Source organism: Pseudogymnoascus destructans (genome assembly GCF_001641265.1).
Source record: "Pseudogymnoascus destructans isolate 20631-21 unplaced genomic scaffold scaffold_15, whole genome shotgun sequence".
NCBI lineage: Eukaryota > Fungi > Ascomycota > Leotiomycetes > Thelebolales > Thelebolaceae > Pseudogymnoascus > Pseudogymnoascus destructans.
Genome location: NW_020167534.1, coordinates 103,009 through 119,129, shown reverse-complemented (window position 1 = coordinate 119,129; position 16,121 = coordinate 103,009). Strand labels below are relative to the sequence as shown.

General features: G+C 47.7%; 3 protein-coding genes across 3 annotated transcripts; 1 reads left to right on the top strand and 2 right to left on the bottom strand.

Annotated features, from left to right (window-relative positions):
- Window positions 1-9,226: 9,226 nt before the first annotated feature.
- On the top strand, window positions 9,227-11,105 carry VC83_04545 (uncharacterized protein; the record flags this gene model as incomplete). Its single annotated transcript, XM_024468175.1, has 6 exons — window positions 9,227-9,283; window positions 9,338-9,512; window positions 9,564-9,789; window positions 9,844-10,449; window positions 10,502-10,903; window positions 10,967-11,105. 6 exons carry the CDS (start codon window positions 9,227-9,229, stop codon window positions 11,103-11,105), a joined length of 1,605 nt encoding a protein of 534 aa, XP_024322606.1.
- A 552-nt stretch (window positions 11,106-11,657) lies between these two features.
- On the bottom strand, window positions 11,658-12,811 carry VC83_04544 (uncharacterized protein; the record flags this gene model as incomplete). The annotated part of the gene is made up of 2 exons (XM_024468174.1): window positions 11,658-12,229; window positions 12,280-12,811. 2 exons carry the CDS (start codon window positions 12,809-12,811, stop codon window positions 11,658-11,660), a joined length of 1,104 nt encoding a protein of 367 aa, XP_024322605.1.
- Window positions 12,812-13,334: 523 nt separating this feature from the next.
- On the bottom strand, window positions 13,335-13,649 carry VC83_04543 (uncharacterized protein; the record flags this gene model as incomplete). Its single annotated transcript, XM_024468173.1, has 1 exon — window positions 13,335-13,649. The coding sequence occupies one exon, from the start codon at window positions 13,647-13,649 to the stop codon at window positions 13,335-13,337; it is 315 nt and encodes a 104-aa protein (XP_024322612.1).
- Between the last annotated feature and the right edge of the window lie 2,472 nt (window positions 13,650-16,121).

The window sequence follows — 16,121 nt, the reverse complement described above, 5'->3', positions numbered from 1 at the left end:
GGCCAGCGGGTATCACGTGATCCCTTTTTACGTGACATGTCGATTTATCTGTAATCGTTTCTACGGACGCGGATGTCAATCGTAGATATAGCAGTTGCTATTATGACCTCGGAATGTACGAAGGTGGTTGTCAGTAGGTACCATCTGTTGTGGCGGATGGTCTTGAGGTGTAGATGGTCTTGAGGTGTAGATGGTCTTGAGGTGTAGATGGTCTTGAGGTGTAGATGGTCTTGGTGTAGATGGTCTTGAGGTGTAGATGGTCTTGAGGTGTAGATGGTCTTGAGGTGTAGTCCACCCTCCTGGTGAGATGGTCCCGAGGTGGAGTGGTCCACCACCACTCAGGGTGGTAAAATGACCCACTTTACCATCAGAGTGGTTTGAAGATGGCACGGCACGATGGAATGAATTACCATCCGTCGCATGTTGTGGTCCGAAATGTGCAGCTATACGATGGCCTGCAATTATATCCTCTGTTACCTAGCTCAGCTGTCGATGAATTTGAGATTTTCGTGAGTAGGAATTGACAAGTATCAAAACACCCAAGTACAAAGACAAAAACCAAGAATTCATTCTCTTACTATGGGCACTTCAGGCCCTGAAGTTTTAGAAGCCTTCGAGCGAAGGATATCTGGTGAGAAGGGGGCAAAATTGAGAGGGACTGCTCGAGTTCGATTTGATCACCTGATGTTCCCATACCCAATTCGTGCAGCGAAGATGACAACATTATTAAGCAGCTAAAGGAAACCTTTGCGGCAAAAGGTTGCCTTGATGAGCAACACGGGATACCTGCCATCATTGACGACTCTACTTTTCAAGCGGCCCTAGACAAAACGAGAGTTGATATTGTTGGACAATATCCGTAGGGCAGTAGGTAGAGAATATAAGCCGAAAATACAGTCACGAAGCAGTAGGGCCCGAAGTGATAATTTTATAATGCATGTTTTTATAATTGAAGCTATTCTAAGTACTATATATACTGTTACGGGTGTGTCTATTCGTGGTTCGGATCCTAAAACCCTCCTGGTTTCGGTTCGTTCCCTGGAGCTTCAGAATTGAAGCTTTAGAATCGGAAGATCCAGGATCCGGAGGATCATGAAGCTGGCTGACACAGCTTCGGTAGGGGTATCCTTTTCAGTAGCGGCTTCCATGCTGAAGACTCTAAGGATCTTTTGGATATAGCTCTTCTGGCTCAAATGGATTGATCGATTCTCTCGATCCCTCGATATTTTGATGCCTAAGAAGGTCTGGCATGGGCCTAAATCCTTCATTGTGAAGCGGCTAGATAATTGATCCTTTAGCTCTTGAATCGCATCGCTGTCAGGTCCCATTATGAGAAAATCGTCGACGTGGGTGGCGACGAATACCCCCTTTTTTGGATGCCGATATATGCAGTCATCTTCTGGCAATGGGTAATATCCAAGCTCTAAGAGCAGCTTCCTAACGTTTCTAGCCCATAGTCTCACGGCCTGTTTTAAACCGTAGAGTCCCTTTTTGAGGCGGCAGGCACGGGAGCCATTCTCATATCCAACTGGCATTTGGATCCAAACAGTTTCTTCGAGGTGACTGTTCAGGAACGCTGTGACTGCATCCATTTGCTCAATATCCCAATCATAATATGCTGTGAGTGCCATCAGGATCCGGATCGCCGTGCTTTTAGCTACTGAGGCAAAGGTTTGATCGTAGTCCACCCCTTTTAATTGCTCGAAGCCTTTGGCTACCCAGCGAGTGTAAGGATGCCTTCTCGTCTCTCATTCTAGGGAGTAGACTCCGGGTAGCCACGGGGTCACGTGTGATCATTTGGGTGGCCTAACCGAGTCAGAACCGAGTCGGATGGGTTTCTGATACTTGAGAAAATCGACTGACGGGGTTCCCCATCATCTTTTTTGTATCCTTCGTAGTAGACCTATAGGATAGCATCCGTTTAGCCTCAGACTCGCACTCTCATATGCTATTACTGTGAGCTGGGTGCCCTGTGTCCTTACATTATACAAAAAAGTTCTCGCCTGCTGGGGACGGCCGTACTTAAATAATATCCCACACCGGAATGACTCAGGAGAACTACCGTTACACCATCGACTGCGACTCAGTGATGTTTCGTAGGAGAGACCTGACGACTTCAAATAGCCGTGATTCCAGACATCTCACGGACAGCCAGTGGATCAGGGTTTGATTCTTCAGAACAAGCTGGTAAAGTCGCCGACGCGTTGGCGCCAAATAGGATACGAGATCCTTAAGAACCCCCTCATAGCACAGAGGAAATTGTGGACAAGAGCGTTGATAGCTACGAGCTACCGGAAGTCAAGCTCTTTCGTATCGGTACCGATACACACCCGAGGCAATATGTCGAAAAAGCCGACATCAAACATACCCCAAGACAACGAACTGCCCAGAATGACTACCAGACAAACCACTGCTGCAGCTACGACCGCTGGGCCATCCGAAGACATCCCGAGTCGAATGGACCACCTCGAAGCACAGATACAGGAGGTCAAGGATCTACTAGTTACTCGTGCGGCCCAAAAGTTTCCACAGGGTCTGTGTGTAATAAGTGGGGCATGTAAGTACTTGGAGAAAATGCATGTACATACTCTACGTACTTGTACTGATCTACCCACGAAAGTTGTTCCCCCCATCGACTGCAATACACCGCTCCAACTTGTCCTTAAACGAAGCACATAATTGTGTAGATTTCCCATCCATTTTTTTCCCCCATTTTTCCTCAAGAAATACCCGTGCATGATTCATTACATGACATCACTCCTTAGTTACTGGGCTAATACTACACATTGTAAGGATGCCTCCTTACCTAGATACTCAAAGAACCTGTCTCAGAACTGTTATGGTCACTACAAGCATGAAATCCGACTCGGTGTGGTTTCGAACCAGTAGAGGAGCACATAGCGAGTTACACTATAGTGGGGGACGGTAAGGGTGTAGGGTTCAGGGTCGATGCTGACCTGTTGCGGTGGAAGGATCAGGGCTAGGGTTGGGATAACCGAGTCGGGCCCGTTTCGGGTACTTAAGGAAACAGACTCAACGGGGTTCCCCCTTCATCTTTTTTGTATCCTTCATAGTAGACCTATAGGATAGCATCCGTTTAGTCTCTGACTCGCACTCTCATATGCTATTACTGTGAGCTGGGTGCCCTGTGTCCTTACACACATGACATATCTCTATCAACTAGAGGCCTAGAAACATGAATGATAGCTCCAAAAGCTTCTACAACCGTCTATGATTCATTACACGTCATCACTCCTTAGTTACCCACAAGATTGGTTAAGTTATGACATAATCTGTCTATAGAGGTACTCTGACCTTGGACCTCCTTTCAATTCCTATAGGCTAGGAACCTATGAGATGGTTCTATGGGATTCTCTTACATCGACTACAGTTACCAAGCCTGGTTAGTCATGGAAAGTCTTGGAAAATGAGAGAACTACACTCCTTTAGCATAAATAGGATTGCCCTTTCCTTAAGAAAGGGCAAGCAGACAATACAGTAAATTGACTATCACATACTTCCACATCTTTTCCAAGCTTCCAAGCATTGATCTTGTTACTCCTTGTTTCTGAAAAGTCAGTGAGGTGTTAACTTCTGACTTACCCCTGAGTTCCCAGACTCAACATTTGTTGCAACTTATGAACCACTTCACTACATCACACACCTGATTGCTGCATTGTGGAATAGTCTAAGCTACAACCCTTTGGCTCTTTTTCTAAGACAGTGTGTTGTCTTAGTAAAATCATCCCTTCCTTGGGTGGCTAGATTCTCACATCTGGTGCACCCACCATTACACCATTGTGTGAAGGAAACAATGCTATCCTTGTCGTAGCATGCCGACTTACAAAAGAACGCCATTTTATCCCATGCTTTGCAGGCCAAGAAGGCACAACTGCAGAAGCAACAGCACAGCTACTCCTTCGACATGTATGGAAACACCATGGTTTACCAAATTCGATCATCTCAGACAGAGGCCCCCAGTTCGTGGCTGCAGTGTGGAAAATCCTCTGCAAAGTTTGGAAAGTTATAACAAAATTGTCTACTGCCTTCCACCCAGAAACGGATGGGCAAACTGAGAGGTTCAATGCAGAACTTGAATGATATTTACGAGCTCATGTTAACTATCTCCAAGACAACTGGGTCGAATATCTTTGCATGGCAGAATTTGCAGCAAATGCTCTACCTTCAGACTCTACAAAAATCAGCCCATTCTTTGCAAATAAGGGCTTCGAGCCAAGAATGAGTTTTGATATTAAGAACAGCGAGTTCCAAATAGCGCCACAGGAACACAAGGATATGATACAAAGCATGAAAGATATTTGGGAGTTTCTGCAAGACCAAATCGCACTCTCGCAAACTCGCATGGAGACATTCGCAAATCAACGCAGGAAAGCTGCACCAAGATATCAGGTTGGAGATCAAGTATGGCTATCTACACGAAATATCAGGACTCAGAGGCCATCGAAGAAACTTGATCACAAGCAAGTTGGTCCGTATAAGATTCTCGAACGAATTGGGCAAGTGGCATATCGATTAGAGCTACCACCAAGCATGAAGATACATCCTGTCTTTCACAGCAACCTCTTACGACTTGACTCAGATGATGCTTTACAAGGCCAGCACCATGAACCACCCCTGCCAATCGTTATAGAAGATGAACTTGAATGGGAAGTTGAAGAAATCCTAGATTCTAAATTCCTACGGAAGAAGCTGTTCTATATGGCAGCATGGAAGAACCACCCACCAGACAACACTTGGTATCCCGCTACAAACTTCAACAATGCACCTGAACTCACACAAGCTTTCCACTGAAAATACCCACAGAAGCCACAATGATCTTACTCTTGATCAGGAGATCAATCTTAGTAAGGGGGGGGGTAGTGTTACGATTATAGCTTATGGTTGTTACGGTTGTTATGGTTGTTACGGTTGTTACGGGTGCAGCCTTAGCCACCAAGGCTACAACCGCTAAGCGGACAACTGTATATTACGAGGAATAGCCTCACCTTCCTTCCTTCTTCTTCTTCTTCTCTCTTTAGATTCAATCTAGCCTATTATTCTCCAGACTGGCTTCTTGACCTCTGTGACCATCATAACAGCTGTCAGCCTTTTTTTTGAGAGGGCCAAAAATCGCAACATCAAGCGGCTGCAGCAAGTGTGATGTATGAGGCGGTAGAATAAGAAGCGCAATTCGATTTTGAAGACAGTGTGCTATAAAGCTACCGCTTATATGTGAATCGTGGCCATCACAAATAAGAAGTCGGTGTTGTCTGCCTGCTTTTGCTCGGGTTATCGGTTTAACCACTCTAAACCGTGAACGTTACTTGTCCAACCCTTTGTATGAGTACGCTATTCGGTATCCAGTTCTGTAAGACGTTCGACCCTTTGAATATCCCGAGCGGTGGTAGAATTGTTCCATCTGTGCAAATACAGTCCACCATCGAAACCCATTCTTGACAGCCACAATGAGCCTGGTGCTTTGTACGAAGTGATGAATCGAGTATTATACGCGTTGACTCCATTGTCCCAATCGAAAATCCAGACTCGTCCATGTTATATATGTCTTTTTGGACAATTCCGTGTTCTTGAACCACTTTCTGATATGCGTCAAACCACGCGTCAAGCACTGGTTTTGTTGCCCCGTCCATTCGTACGGACTCAATTCAATGTCCAATAGCAACTTTGAGATGTGAGTGTCGTATAATGAATCGGGGAACCCAGTCCTCACCAAGCGTATCATGTGGTTGGAGTTCAAGCACGTCGGGTGTCGCATTGTCCAAATTGTATGTTCGTTTTGTACGCAGTTCCTCTTCTATTTCTTTTAATAAGCTATTCCCGGGAGAGTACCCACTAATTGTTAAGTCTTTGATCCACTTGAGAAGTACGTTTTCCTGAGCATATGAGAGTTTCTGCTGTTGTTGGCGGGCTTGACGGCAAGATAACCCCCCATTGACACGTCACGTCAATGTGCTCCGGGTCAACCCCAAGTCCTGGGCAGCCTTATACAAGCTTTTATATTCACCATTTTGAATGCCAGTTATCGCCTGAGTAATACGAGACTCTAAATCCGCCATCGCTATGCTTTTCCTATGCACCATTGTTGAGTTATTCAAGTTACAAGTTGGTAGTCCTCGGTTATCAGTTGCGTTATGACACCCATTGTGTTACACCACGACTTACGTTAACGGGTGCTGCCGTTACAGTACATGTGGTATATAAAGCGTGTTACGCGTATTCCGGGCGAGCCGGAATACTGTAGTCTTTTTGGCTCAGTGGGATGTAGCGCGAGCGTAACTGTACATCATTACATGCACCCACCATGACAAGTACCTTTAGCAACAGCTTAGATCTCTGTCCTGTTAGCTAATCTCATGGCGATTGGCATACCTAAGGGCTTATTGTTAACGAACGCCTTCCTTGTGAATGTCATATAGCAAGAGCAGCCTAAATCCATAATCTAGGAGTCGCCCTAATCCTTTGCCTTGCTGACCTAGTTTGAATCGACTCCGCCTTAGTCAATGGCAACCTAAGACGTCTCTGTTGTAGGAGCGATCATGACACTAGCGACGTTTACTTCCTTAGGTAGGGGTGATAACCCCTGTCCACCACCTAGAATAGCAAGCGGTCCTGTTAATGGTCTAGCTGTCTTTGGATCACCTCTCTTCTTCAAGTAGCAATCCCTCTAAAGATGGCCAGTCTTGCCGTAATGGTAACACATATAGGTATCATTTTGTGTAGGTCCGCTACCCCTGCTGCCACCCCTGCCCCGTCTACCTCCTCTTGTATTTCCGGTATCTATAGAGGCTTGTTAAGCAGATTCAGTGATCGCTTTGGACTCCTTAATCTGTTCTTTGATATTAGTGGTGTTCGATTATATCGTCGTAATCCGAGACCTTTGCCGCCTTGAAGGCGGCTGCGATATTGTATTTCCCACCACGACTTACTATAATCTTGGTAAGGCGGGTGGCTTTTGATAGATCTAATGGCCGTTCATCTAGATTGATCTGTGCGATCTCGTCCTGTCAAGGGCGGTGGCTACGTCGCTTACCGACGCCGTCGCTAAGGGCGAGTAGCTGTTGAAAGCTTCCTTCTTTGCGACAAGTTGCTGAACTCCGTCCTAGGCGTATATTTTGTAGAGGTAATCCTTCATCTCTCTTGCCGTCTCAAATTTGATAATCTTGTCGACGATACTCCGTACGCAGTTTTCCGTATAATGGTGTAAGCCTAGACGTTTCTTTGAGCAATCGTCTGGTCTCTCGGGCTTGAGCAAGCTCCTTCGACTCGTCTTTTGTAGGGGGGTTCAACATCGTCGTCTAGCTTGTATTCTAGATCGATGGTGCTCTAGACTCTCCGATCCTTGAGGATAAGTCGGAGCTGCTTGCTCTAGTTCCGGAAGTTTGGACCCGATACCTTCGTGATCCTAGGGCGCTTAGCGATCTCCATGTTCGGTAGAGTTATCACTTTTCTAGGCTTATAACACCAGGTCGCTACAGCCAAACTGGTGGCTTCCTACGCAGGCTTCTTTTGGCTGAGCGTTTCCGAGAAGTAGCTCAGACTCTCACTTTTTCGATTTGAGACTTCGGAATCAATTCTTGGTTCAATAAACGAAGCTTCTGAGCAACTCCGGGCTCATAACCTGTTGGAGGTAATTGCGGGATACGGGGAACTACACACGAATTTGTGTGGCAATCTCCGACAACCGTAATCAGTCTCTTCGGGCAACGAAGCAGAAGCTTCACAGTAGAGTACAGTAAAATAGTATAATATAATTGAATTATTACCTAATCTACGGGCCTACGTACGCCATTTGTAGCCCTGGGGGAAACCCCCAAAACCCTGACGAGCTGAGCTTCCTGGGCTCAGCTGAGCCCAAGTCAGTGGCTCACAATAGCCTGGTGCCACTGCTTGACTCGTGAGCCAACCAGGGAGCTGGACAATCCCCCGGAGAGAACCTGTTATCTTGGGCGTAAAAGCCAACGTAATCTACGGGGATATCCGTTTCCCCCAACACACGTTCTTTCCCGTTATCAGAATGCTTTTCCAAGCTTTTCTTCACCGCCACATACTCACCCATTTTGCGATTGGGTAAAACAAAAACAGCAACCCATCAGCGATTGTTCAGGGGCGTATGAGAAGGTCATATGATCAAATTATCACCAAATTTCGATGCCCGTTCTCCACCAACTGTGTTGGCGGCCGGGCACCCAGATTTCTGTACCAGCTACCTCAAATCCGGCATGGCTGGGCGTTTCACCACAATTTGACGAACTGTGCGATTATCTCGCCGTGGAAGTTACTTGCAATTACAACATGTAGCTCGAGAGTGGCATGGCTCGGACGGACCCCAATATGCAATATGGAGCCTGTGGTTCAGCGTATCACCGCTGCAGATGGTGCTTCGAGAACTGTGACACGACGGACTGTCCCGCTGGCCCGCCTCCAATCAGTTTGGTTCAGTCCGCCGTGGATTCCCACTAAACCTGCGCGCCCTGCTTTCATGATTCCACGCCATAACGCCGGGTCTGGTCTCGTTGATCTTGGAAGCTGAGATGGAAGTTGGGAAGGGGATGGACTTAATTCGTCTTACGTGCAGGCTGATGGACGGTCGGGGAAATGATACTCCAGTCCTCTACTCTCCTCTAGCCCGTGTACAAAACAAGGGTGCATAGATTGTACACCAAAGCACGAACAAACTACTCTACTAGCGGCTTCTCATTAGCCCCAAAATCAAAAAGAAAGGCCCCTTGCTTCCTATATCCGGTGTTGTCCGTCCACCATCCACCTCCTCCCAACGTCAGGCAGACTAGACTGTGGAACCCCCCCAAGGGTACTATCATCGTCATCGACCAGGAAGAAGCTTGAATCCCGTCCCTCCCGCGTGGGCTACCGTTGTTACGGGTGCGAGTTGGAACAGGCCAATCCAACGGCGGGGTACGATCAGCGGTTGCACGAGAGAAGGTGTGTGGCTCCTTCACATTATTTTACTTTCCCTCGCCGTCCATATATACATGGACCTGATCTCCCCCCCCCCGGTTTCCTCTCCCTTGGTCCCCTCGTGGATTTCTCCTATTGCGAGATTCTAGCCTACTGGCAATTTTTATTCTCACCCTCCCCCTTCCATCCTCTGACAATGCCATCCTCAGACGAAAAACGCCCCAGCGTCTCTCCGTCCCAAGAACAGCCAGCCACCGCCTCGGGCAAGGTTGTAGAACGGACCGCCCACCCAATGGCGACTATGCATGATGATGATGAGCGGCTGCTAGCTCAGATTGGCTACGAGCAGGTGGGATTGTCCCCAGCAGGAAGCCACGGGCACGGAGTCCTGACGATATGATAGAAATTCACCCGCCACTTCACGAAGTACTCCACGCTCTCCTATGCCATATCGGTGCTGGGAGTCCTGGGCTCGGTCCCTGCGACTTTTGGTAGCCCGCTGAGTCTCGGCGGACCGGCTGCGGCGGTGTGGGCTTGGGCGTTTGGGTCCTTGATGGCTCAGTGCATTTCTATGTCTGGTATGTTCCCCAATACAGTTCTGGCAGACACAGACTGACTCATTGTCGTAGTTGCGGAGCTGGTCTCTGCGTACCCCACGGCGGGGGGGATGTATTTCGTCACCAAGAACGTGATTCCGCCGAAGCACTCGGCGCTCTGGTCGTGGGTTATCGGATGGTGTAATTTCCTGGGCCAAACGGCTGGAGTTGCTAGTGTGGCGTATACTGTCGCCCAACAGATCCTCGCGGCGGTTAGCATGAACTCTCACTTCGATGGAGAGGCATATGCATTCTCACCGTAATTCCACCTCCCACTCCCCACCCCGTCTCACCCACTACTAACATCCACCAGCTCCGCCCTCCAAACTGTCCTACTCTCCATGGCCATCCTCGTCATCACCGGCATAATCTGCTCCCTCAGCACGCGAAACCTGCACAAAATCATCCTCTGGTTCGCACCCATCAACGTCATCGCATCCATCTCGATCTGCATCGCCCTCCTTGTCCTAACACCCAACCTCCAACCCGCAAGCTGGGTTTTCGGGCACTTCACCGATGGCTCCGGATGGGGAACCCCCTTCTCCTTTTTTCTGAGTTTCTTGTCCGTCGCATGGGTCATGACCGACTACGACGGGACGACTCATATGTCCGAGGAAACGCATGACGCCGCTATCCGAGGACCCCAGGCTATTCGATGGGCTGTCACTATATCGGGATTGGTCGGGTGGATGATCACAGTCACCCTCTGCTTCTGCACCACCGATCTCAACGCCATAATTAACTCTCCCACCGGGATGCCCGCTGCCCAGATCTTCCTCAACGCTGGCGGCAAAACGGGGGGTACGGCAATGTGGTTCTTTGTCATCCTCGTCCAGTTCTTCACAGGCTGCTCGGCTATGTTGGCAGATACACGCATGGCGTTCGCCTTTGCCCGCGACAACGCCCTCCCCTTCTCCACGTACGTCCCTCTCTCTCTCATTTACCGCGCCCCCCGCTGACCCCACCCCCAGCTTCTGGTCCACCGTCAACCCCCGCACCAACACCCCCATCAACGCCGTCTGGCTCGTCGTCGCCTTCGCCATCGTGCTAAACTGCATCGGCATCGGCAGCACCGAGACCATCGTCGCAATCTTCAACATCACGGCCCCGGCTTTAGACCTCTCCTACGTCGCCGTCATCCTCGCTCGCAACATCTACAGTTCCCAAATCGATTTCCGCCCCGGCCCATACGTGCTTGGGTGGATGCGCAAGCCGCTGAATGGGATTGCGGTGACGTGGGTCGTCTTTATTAGTGTGGTGTTGCTGTTCCCGACGATTAGGCCGGTGACGGCGGAGAATATGAATTATGCGAGTGTGGTGGGGGCGGCGATTGCGTTGTTTGCTTGGGGGTGGTGGTGGGCGGGTGCGAGGAAGTGAGTCTCCCACCCTTTTCCCTTTGTGTTCTAGAATTGTTGGCTAACTGATGGGCGATATAGCATGTACTCCGGTCCGATTACGAAGGATATACTCGAGGTTATCGCTACAGAGGATGGGCTGGATGATCATATCAATGAGGATTATAATACCACTGACTACGGCGTGCCACGTGTGCCAGACCAGCATGGGATATTTTGAGACGAGATTGTTTTTGATTTGGGCGTATATATATAGCGAAGGAGTTTGGGGGGTATTTTGGGTCATGCATGGTATAGACTTTTTTATTACTTTTTTATTTTATTTTTATCCTGGTAATGGGCCTAGAGAGCTATGATGAATATAGGTTTATTTCGGTCTACGCGTTTTTTTTTAAGAGTAATAATTATTACCAGAACCGTTTCTGGTCGGTTTTTTCTTCAAAGTGCAAGAAGTCAAACACGAAGAAGCAGCAAGTAGCAAAAGGTATATAAATAATTTTTCATCTCCCAAAAAATCAAGCCAAATCTATTAGCACACGCGCGCAGGCATTTAATCCAGATCCGGATGCTACCAAAATGTGATAAAATCACACACATCACACAGCATAATACTAGACAAGACCAACAACCACAGAAAAAGTAAAAAAAATATATATATTCCAGATCCAAGCCTGCGTGCAACTGCAATATTACTTGTGTTTTTCTCTCACATCCGCTCTACGGACTTTAAAAGACAACGTGAACCTGCACCTCTCTCTCTTGGAAATCCCATTTATACAACAAATGTGCGGCGGTTGACCCTGCCACCTTGCCTTCCCTGTCCACCCCGTCCGTTCTGGGCGTTGTTGTTATTGTTGTTGTTACCACCGTTATTGTTATTTGCAGCTCCAACGGTAAACTTCGTGCAATCATCAGACGCACCACGCTGCGCAACAGGCATGAGAACAAGCTGATGGTTCGACGAGGAAGCCATAGTGCAAACACGGTAATTCCCCGCAGGAAGTCCTCCCGTAACAGTCGCCGAGAGCCCGCCATTGCCATCACCAGCATCGTTGATCCCCTTGAAGAAGGCGAACTGCGTGGCGTCCGGGGGGGTGTTGGGGTTCAGGGTGTTACCGAGATCCTGGACGGTGATGTGGGTGTGGCCGACGACCTTGCCGCCTTTGAGCTGCTGGGGGGCGGAGTAGTAGGTGGTATCGGCGTTGGTGAAGGTTCCGGCTACGATGTTTGCCATTTGGACTTCGATGTCGAAGGTGGTGTCGGCCTGGATGTTGTTGCCGCCCTGTGTTGGGAACGTGATTATGGAGGAGACCATGTTGCTTTTGGAGGGGATGTCTCCCATGACTGTCTTGTGTTAGAAAATTTGATAGGGACCTTTTGAGTAATATACGCACCAACTCCGTTACAAGAACCTCCTTGAACTTGTAGGCCATCTGTCAGGGTCTTCCCCGAGCAGAAGTTTATGAAGTTGTTATCCGAAGTAATCGACTTAGCCTGGCCGGCTGCGATGTTGGCAGAGCCATCTTGTGCAGACCCCTTCTGAACGGCATTGGCTAGCAGTGTGAGGCCACCAGCTGCATTATTGTTGGCGTTGTTGGCAGAGCCACCTGCAGACCCCTCCTGAAAGGCATTCCCTAGCAGTGAGAGGCCATCAGCTGCGTTGTTGTTGGCGTTGTTGTTGGCGTTTTTGTTGGCGTTTTTGTTGGCGTTGTTGTTGGCGTTGTTGTTGGCGTTATTGTTGGCGTTGTTGTTGGCATTGTTGTTGGCGTTGTTGTTGGCGTTGTTGAAGGCGTTGTTGAAGGCGTTGTTGTTGCCTTTGTTGCCTCCATTATTGTTGGCGTTCTGAAACCCCTTATTCTGGTTATTGTTCTGCGCAACGGCAGAGCTCGCCGCCAATGCGACGGCAATAACAAACTTGTAGAGCATTGTAGCGGCTTCTTGACCAGAATTATAAGATGGTAGGAGTCGAGAGGCTGGTGAGGTTGGATGTAATGAGCGTTGTTATCCGTCAAGGAATTAGATGTAAGAAAAAGAAAGACACGTTCGACGTGTGATCTGATTGACCGGCAATTATAGATTGAAGAAGAGAAATAAAACCGCACGAATATGCACGTTTGGGAAGGTGAAAGAGAGATTTTAAGACGGTGATGAAGGTAACAAAAAGAGATGGGATAATTTGGATGCAGAGTACTTTTTGTAGGAAGCTTGGCATCGACTAGAAGGGAGCAACAGATGACAGACGAGGCCATGGTTTGCAACGAGCATTGTATCGTCCGTGAAGTGGATGTGGAGACCCCGTTGAGTATATGAGACAGGAGATGTAATGCCTGGCGGCGATTCTGTGAGGTGAAGATGAGGGATATGGACATCAGACAAGCCGAGACGAGATCTTCAGGAAAGTTTATTGGAAACTTCCTAGAACTTCCCTAGAACTTCGTAAAAGAGCCTATCACAGATGCCTGGTCTGGCTGTTGCCATTTGTAAGAAGGGAGGCGGGATTCGAGATGGAGTTTCCGATTATTGCGCATTGTCCCATGCCAAACAGCAGTTGTAAGAGAAAAATGGTGCCAAGCTCAAACAGCATGACATTCGTAACGCCAAAAACCCCACATTGAAGAATATCAAACCTGTCACAATTGCCGTGTCTAGCTCTTAAAGGCAGGCAGTAAGCTCTCCCTGCGATGGGCTTTCTCGATCCTTCCATAGTCTGATTGTAGTGGAACATTGGCATGTCAGGCTTGGGCCACGGCGGTTGCGAGGGCATACGCGCCGGCAGTCATTGTGATGGGGCATCCACAACTGGGCAAATTTGAAACAGTGGCTGTTCTACATTTGCTTCAGCAGGAGTGTTTGACTGCTGTACATATAAGTTATACCTGTCGATGTTTGGTTGTGGTGGCCATAACTGGTCGCAATGTGTCGGCGATTCTTGAAGGATGAAGTTGTTGTGTTTTGATGCCGTGAGAATAAATGGAGAGGATAAAATAAATAGAGAGAAGAAATAAAGGGTGAGCGAGAGTGTGTATGTACTGTATACCTCCACCCCGCATACACCACTGTGCAGAACTCAGGGTCCTGTCTACAAAGTCTACTCACCGCCCGCCGACACCCGCTCGATTGACTCGATGTTGTACTATGGTACTCTGGTCACATGATCTCACCGTGACTTCACTACCCGAAAATTCTGTTATAATATAGCCGACTATAAGAACTACAGCAGAAGTGGATTGATTCACTTTTGCTAGTTCAACAGGAGTGGTGGATTTTTCGCTGTTTTTGCCTAGCTTTGAGATCTAATCTGAATTTTCGGGTGGTGAAGTCACGGTGAGATCATGTGACCAGAGTACCATGGTACAACACTGTCATACTGACATTCGTTGCACTCAGTTTGCTATCAAACTCAAGAGCAAACTTGGAAATCTCCTCCTCAAACCTACAAGTCACTATACATATTTTGGCTTGTCACACCAACAACAAGAGCAATACTACTCAACGATTGCTACAACCATCTATGATTCATTACACGTCATCGCTCCTTAGTTACTGGGCCGATATTACCACATAGCATATCTCTACAACCCTCTATGATTCATTACATGACATCACTCATACTACCACATGACATATCTCTACCAACTAGAGGCCTAGGAGCATGAACGATAGCTCTAAAAGCTCCTACGAACCTCTATGATTCATTACATGTCATCGCTCTTTAGTTACCCACAAGATTGGTTAAGTTATGACATAATTTGTCTGTGACATAATTTGTCTATGACATAATTTGTCTATAGGGGTACTCTGACCTTGGACCTCCTTTTACTTCCTATAGGCTACGAACCTAAGAGATGGTTCTATGGGATTCTCTTACGTCGACTACAGTTACCAAGCCTGGTAAGTCATGGAAAGTCTTGGAAAATGAGAGAACTACATTCCTTTAGCAGAAATAGGATTGCCCTTTCCTTAAGAAAGGGCAAGCAGACAATACAGTAAATTGACTATCACATACTTCCACGTCTTTTCCAAGCTTCCAAGCATTGATCTTGTTACTCCTTGTTTCTGAAAAGTCAGTGAGGTGTTAACCTCTGACTTACCCCTGAGTTCCCAGACTCAACATTTGTTGCAACTTGTCTGAATCACTTCACTACATCACACACCTGATTGCTGCGTTGTGGAATAGTCTAAGCTACGACCCTTTGGCTCTTTTTCCTAAGACAGTGTGTTGTCTTAGTAAATTCATCCCTTCCTTGGGTGGCTAGATTCTCACATCTGGTGCACCCACCATTACAAACACCCCCCTAGGATCCCCATGCTATTACTATGTGAAAAGACTTGGGAATATCCAAAGTGAATATGTAGAAATGGTAAATGAAAACCTCCAAGTCCTTCCATCAATTAGGCGACTACCCGGCAACTCCGTACGATAGATATTGAGACTTCTAGCTAGAAGACCTCCATCCTTCCTTAATATCTAACAACCTTTCTAGCCCCCCCGCCCTAACCACCAACACTACTACCACCCCCAACCAACCTTCTAACCTTTTTTGATCTCACTGTACACTATAATATCTAACAGCTTCAAGCTCAAGAGGCTCAAGCTGTCCCTCGCATTGTTCAGCAAGCTCCTAAGCCACAGGATTCTTAAAGCAGAGCAAAACAGCCATCTTGTAAGGATGCCTTCTCGTCTCTCATTCTAAGGAGTAGACTCTGGGTAGCTGCGGGGTCACATGTGATCATTTGGGTGGGCTAACCAAGTCGGAACCGAGTCGGATGGTTTTTGGGTACTTGAGGGAATCGACTCATGGGGTTCCCCCCTCATCTTTTTTGTATCCTTCGTAGTAGACCTATAGGATAGCATCCGTTTAGCCTCCGACTCGCACTCTCATATGCTATTACTGTGAGCTGGGTGCCCTGTGTCCTTACACATCTTCTGTCAGCTCAAATCAGCTTGTTAACTCTAGGCAGTCAAAGCTATACCGAGCACCCCACCACAACCTAATGTAGGAAGGCCGTTGCTTCGTTTGCTAGCAGACAGGATATTGAGCTTTTGAATGCCCTACTAAGCAAGCTTGAGTCCACAAAGTGAGCACAGATAATGAACCCCTTTCGGGAAACGAATAACCTTTAGACAAGACATCCCTAAAGGTGTTACAACAGCAAGAATTGCAACTTCTTCCTTAAGCTTTAGCATTAGATCTAGATACTCCATTTATAATTACTTGTATGATAGGAAAATCGA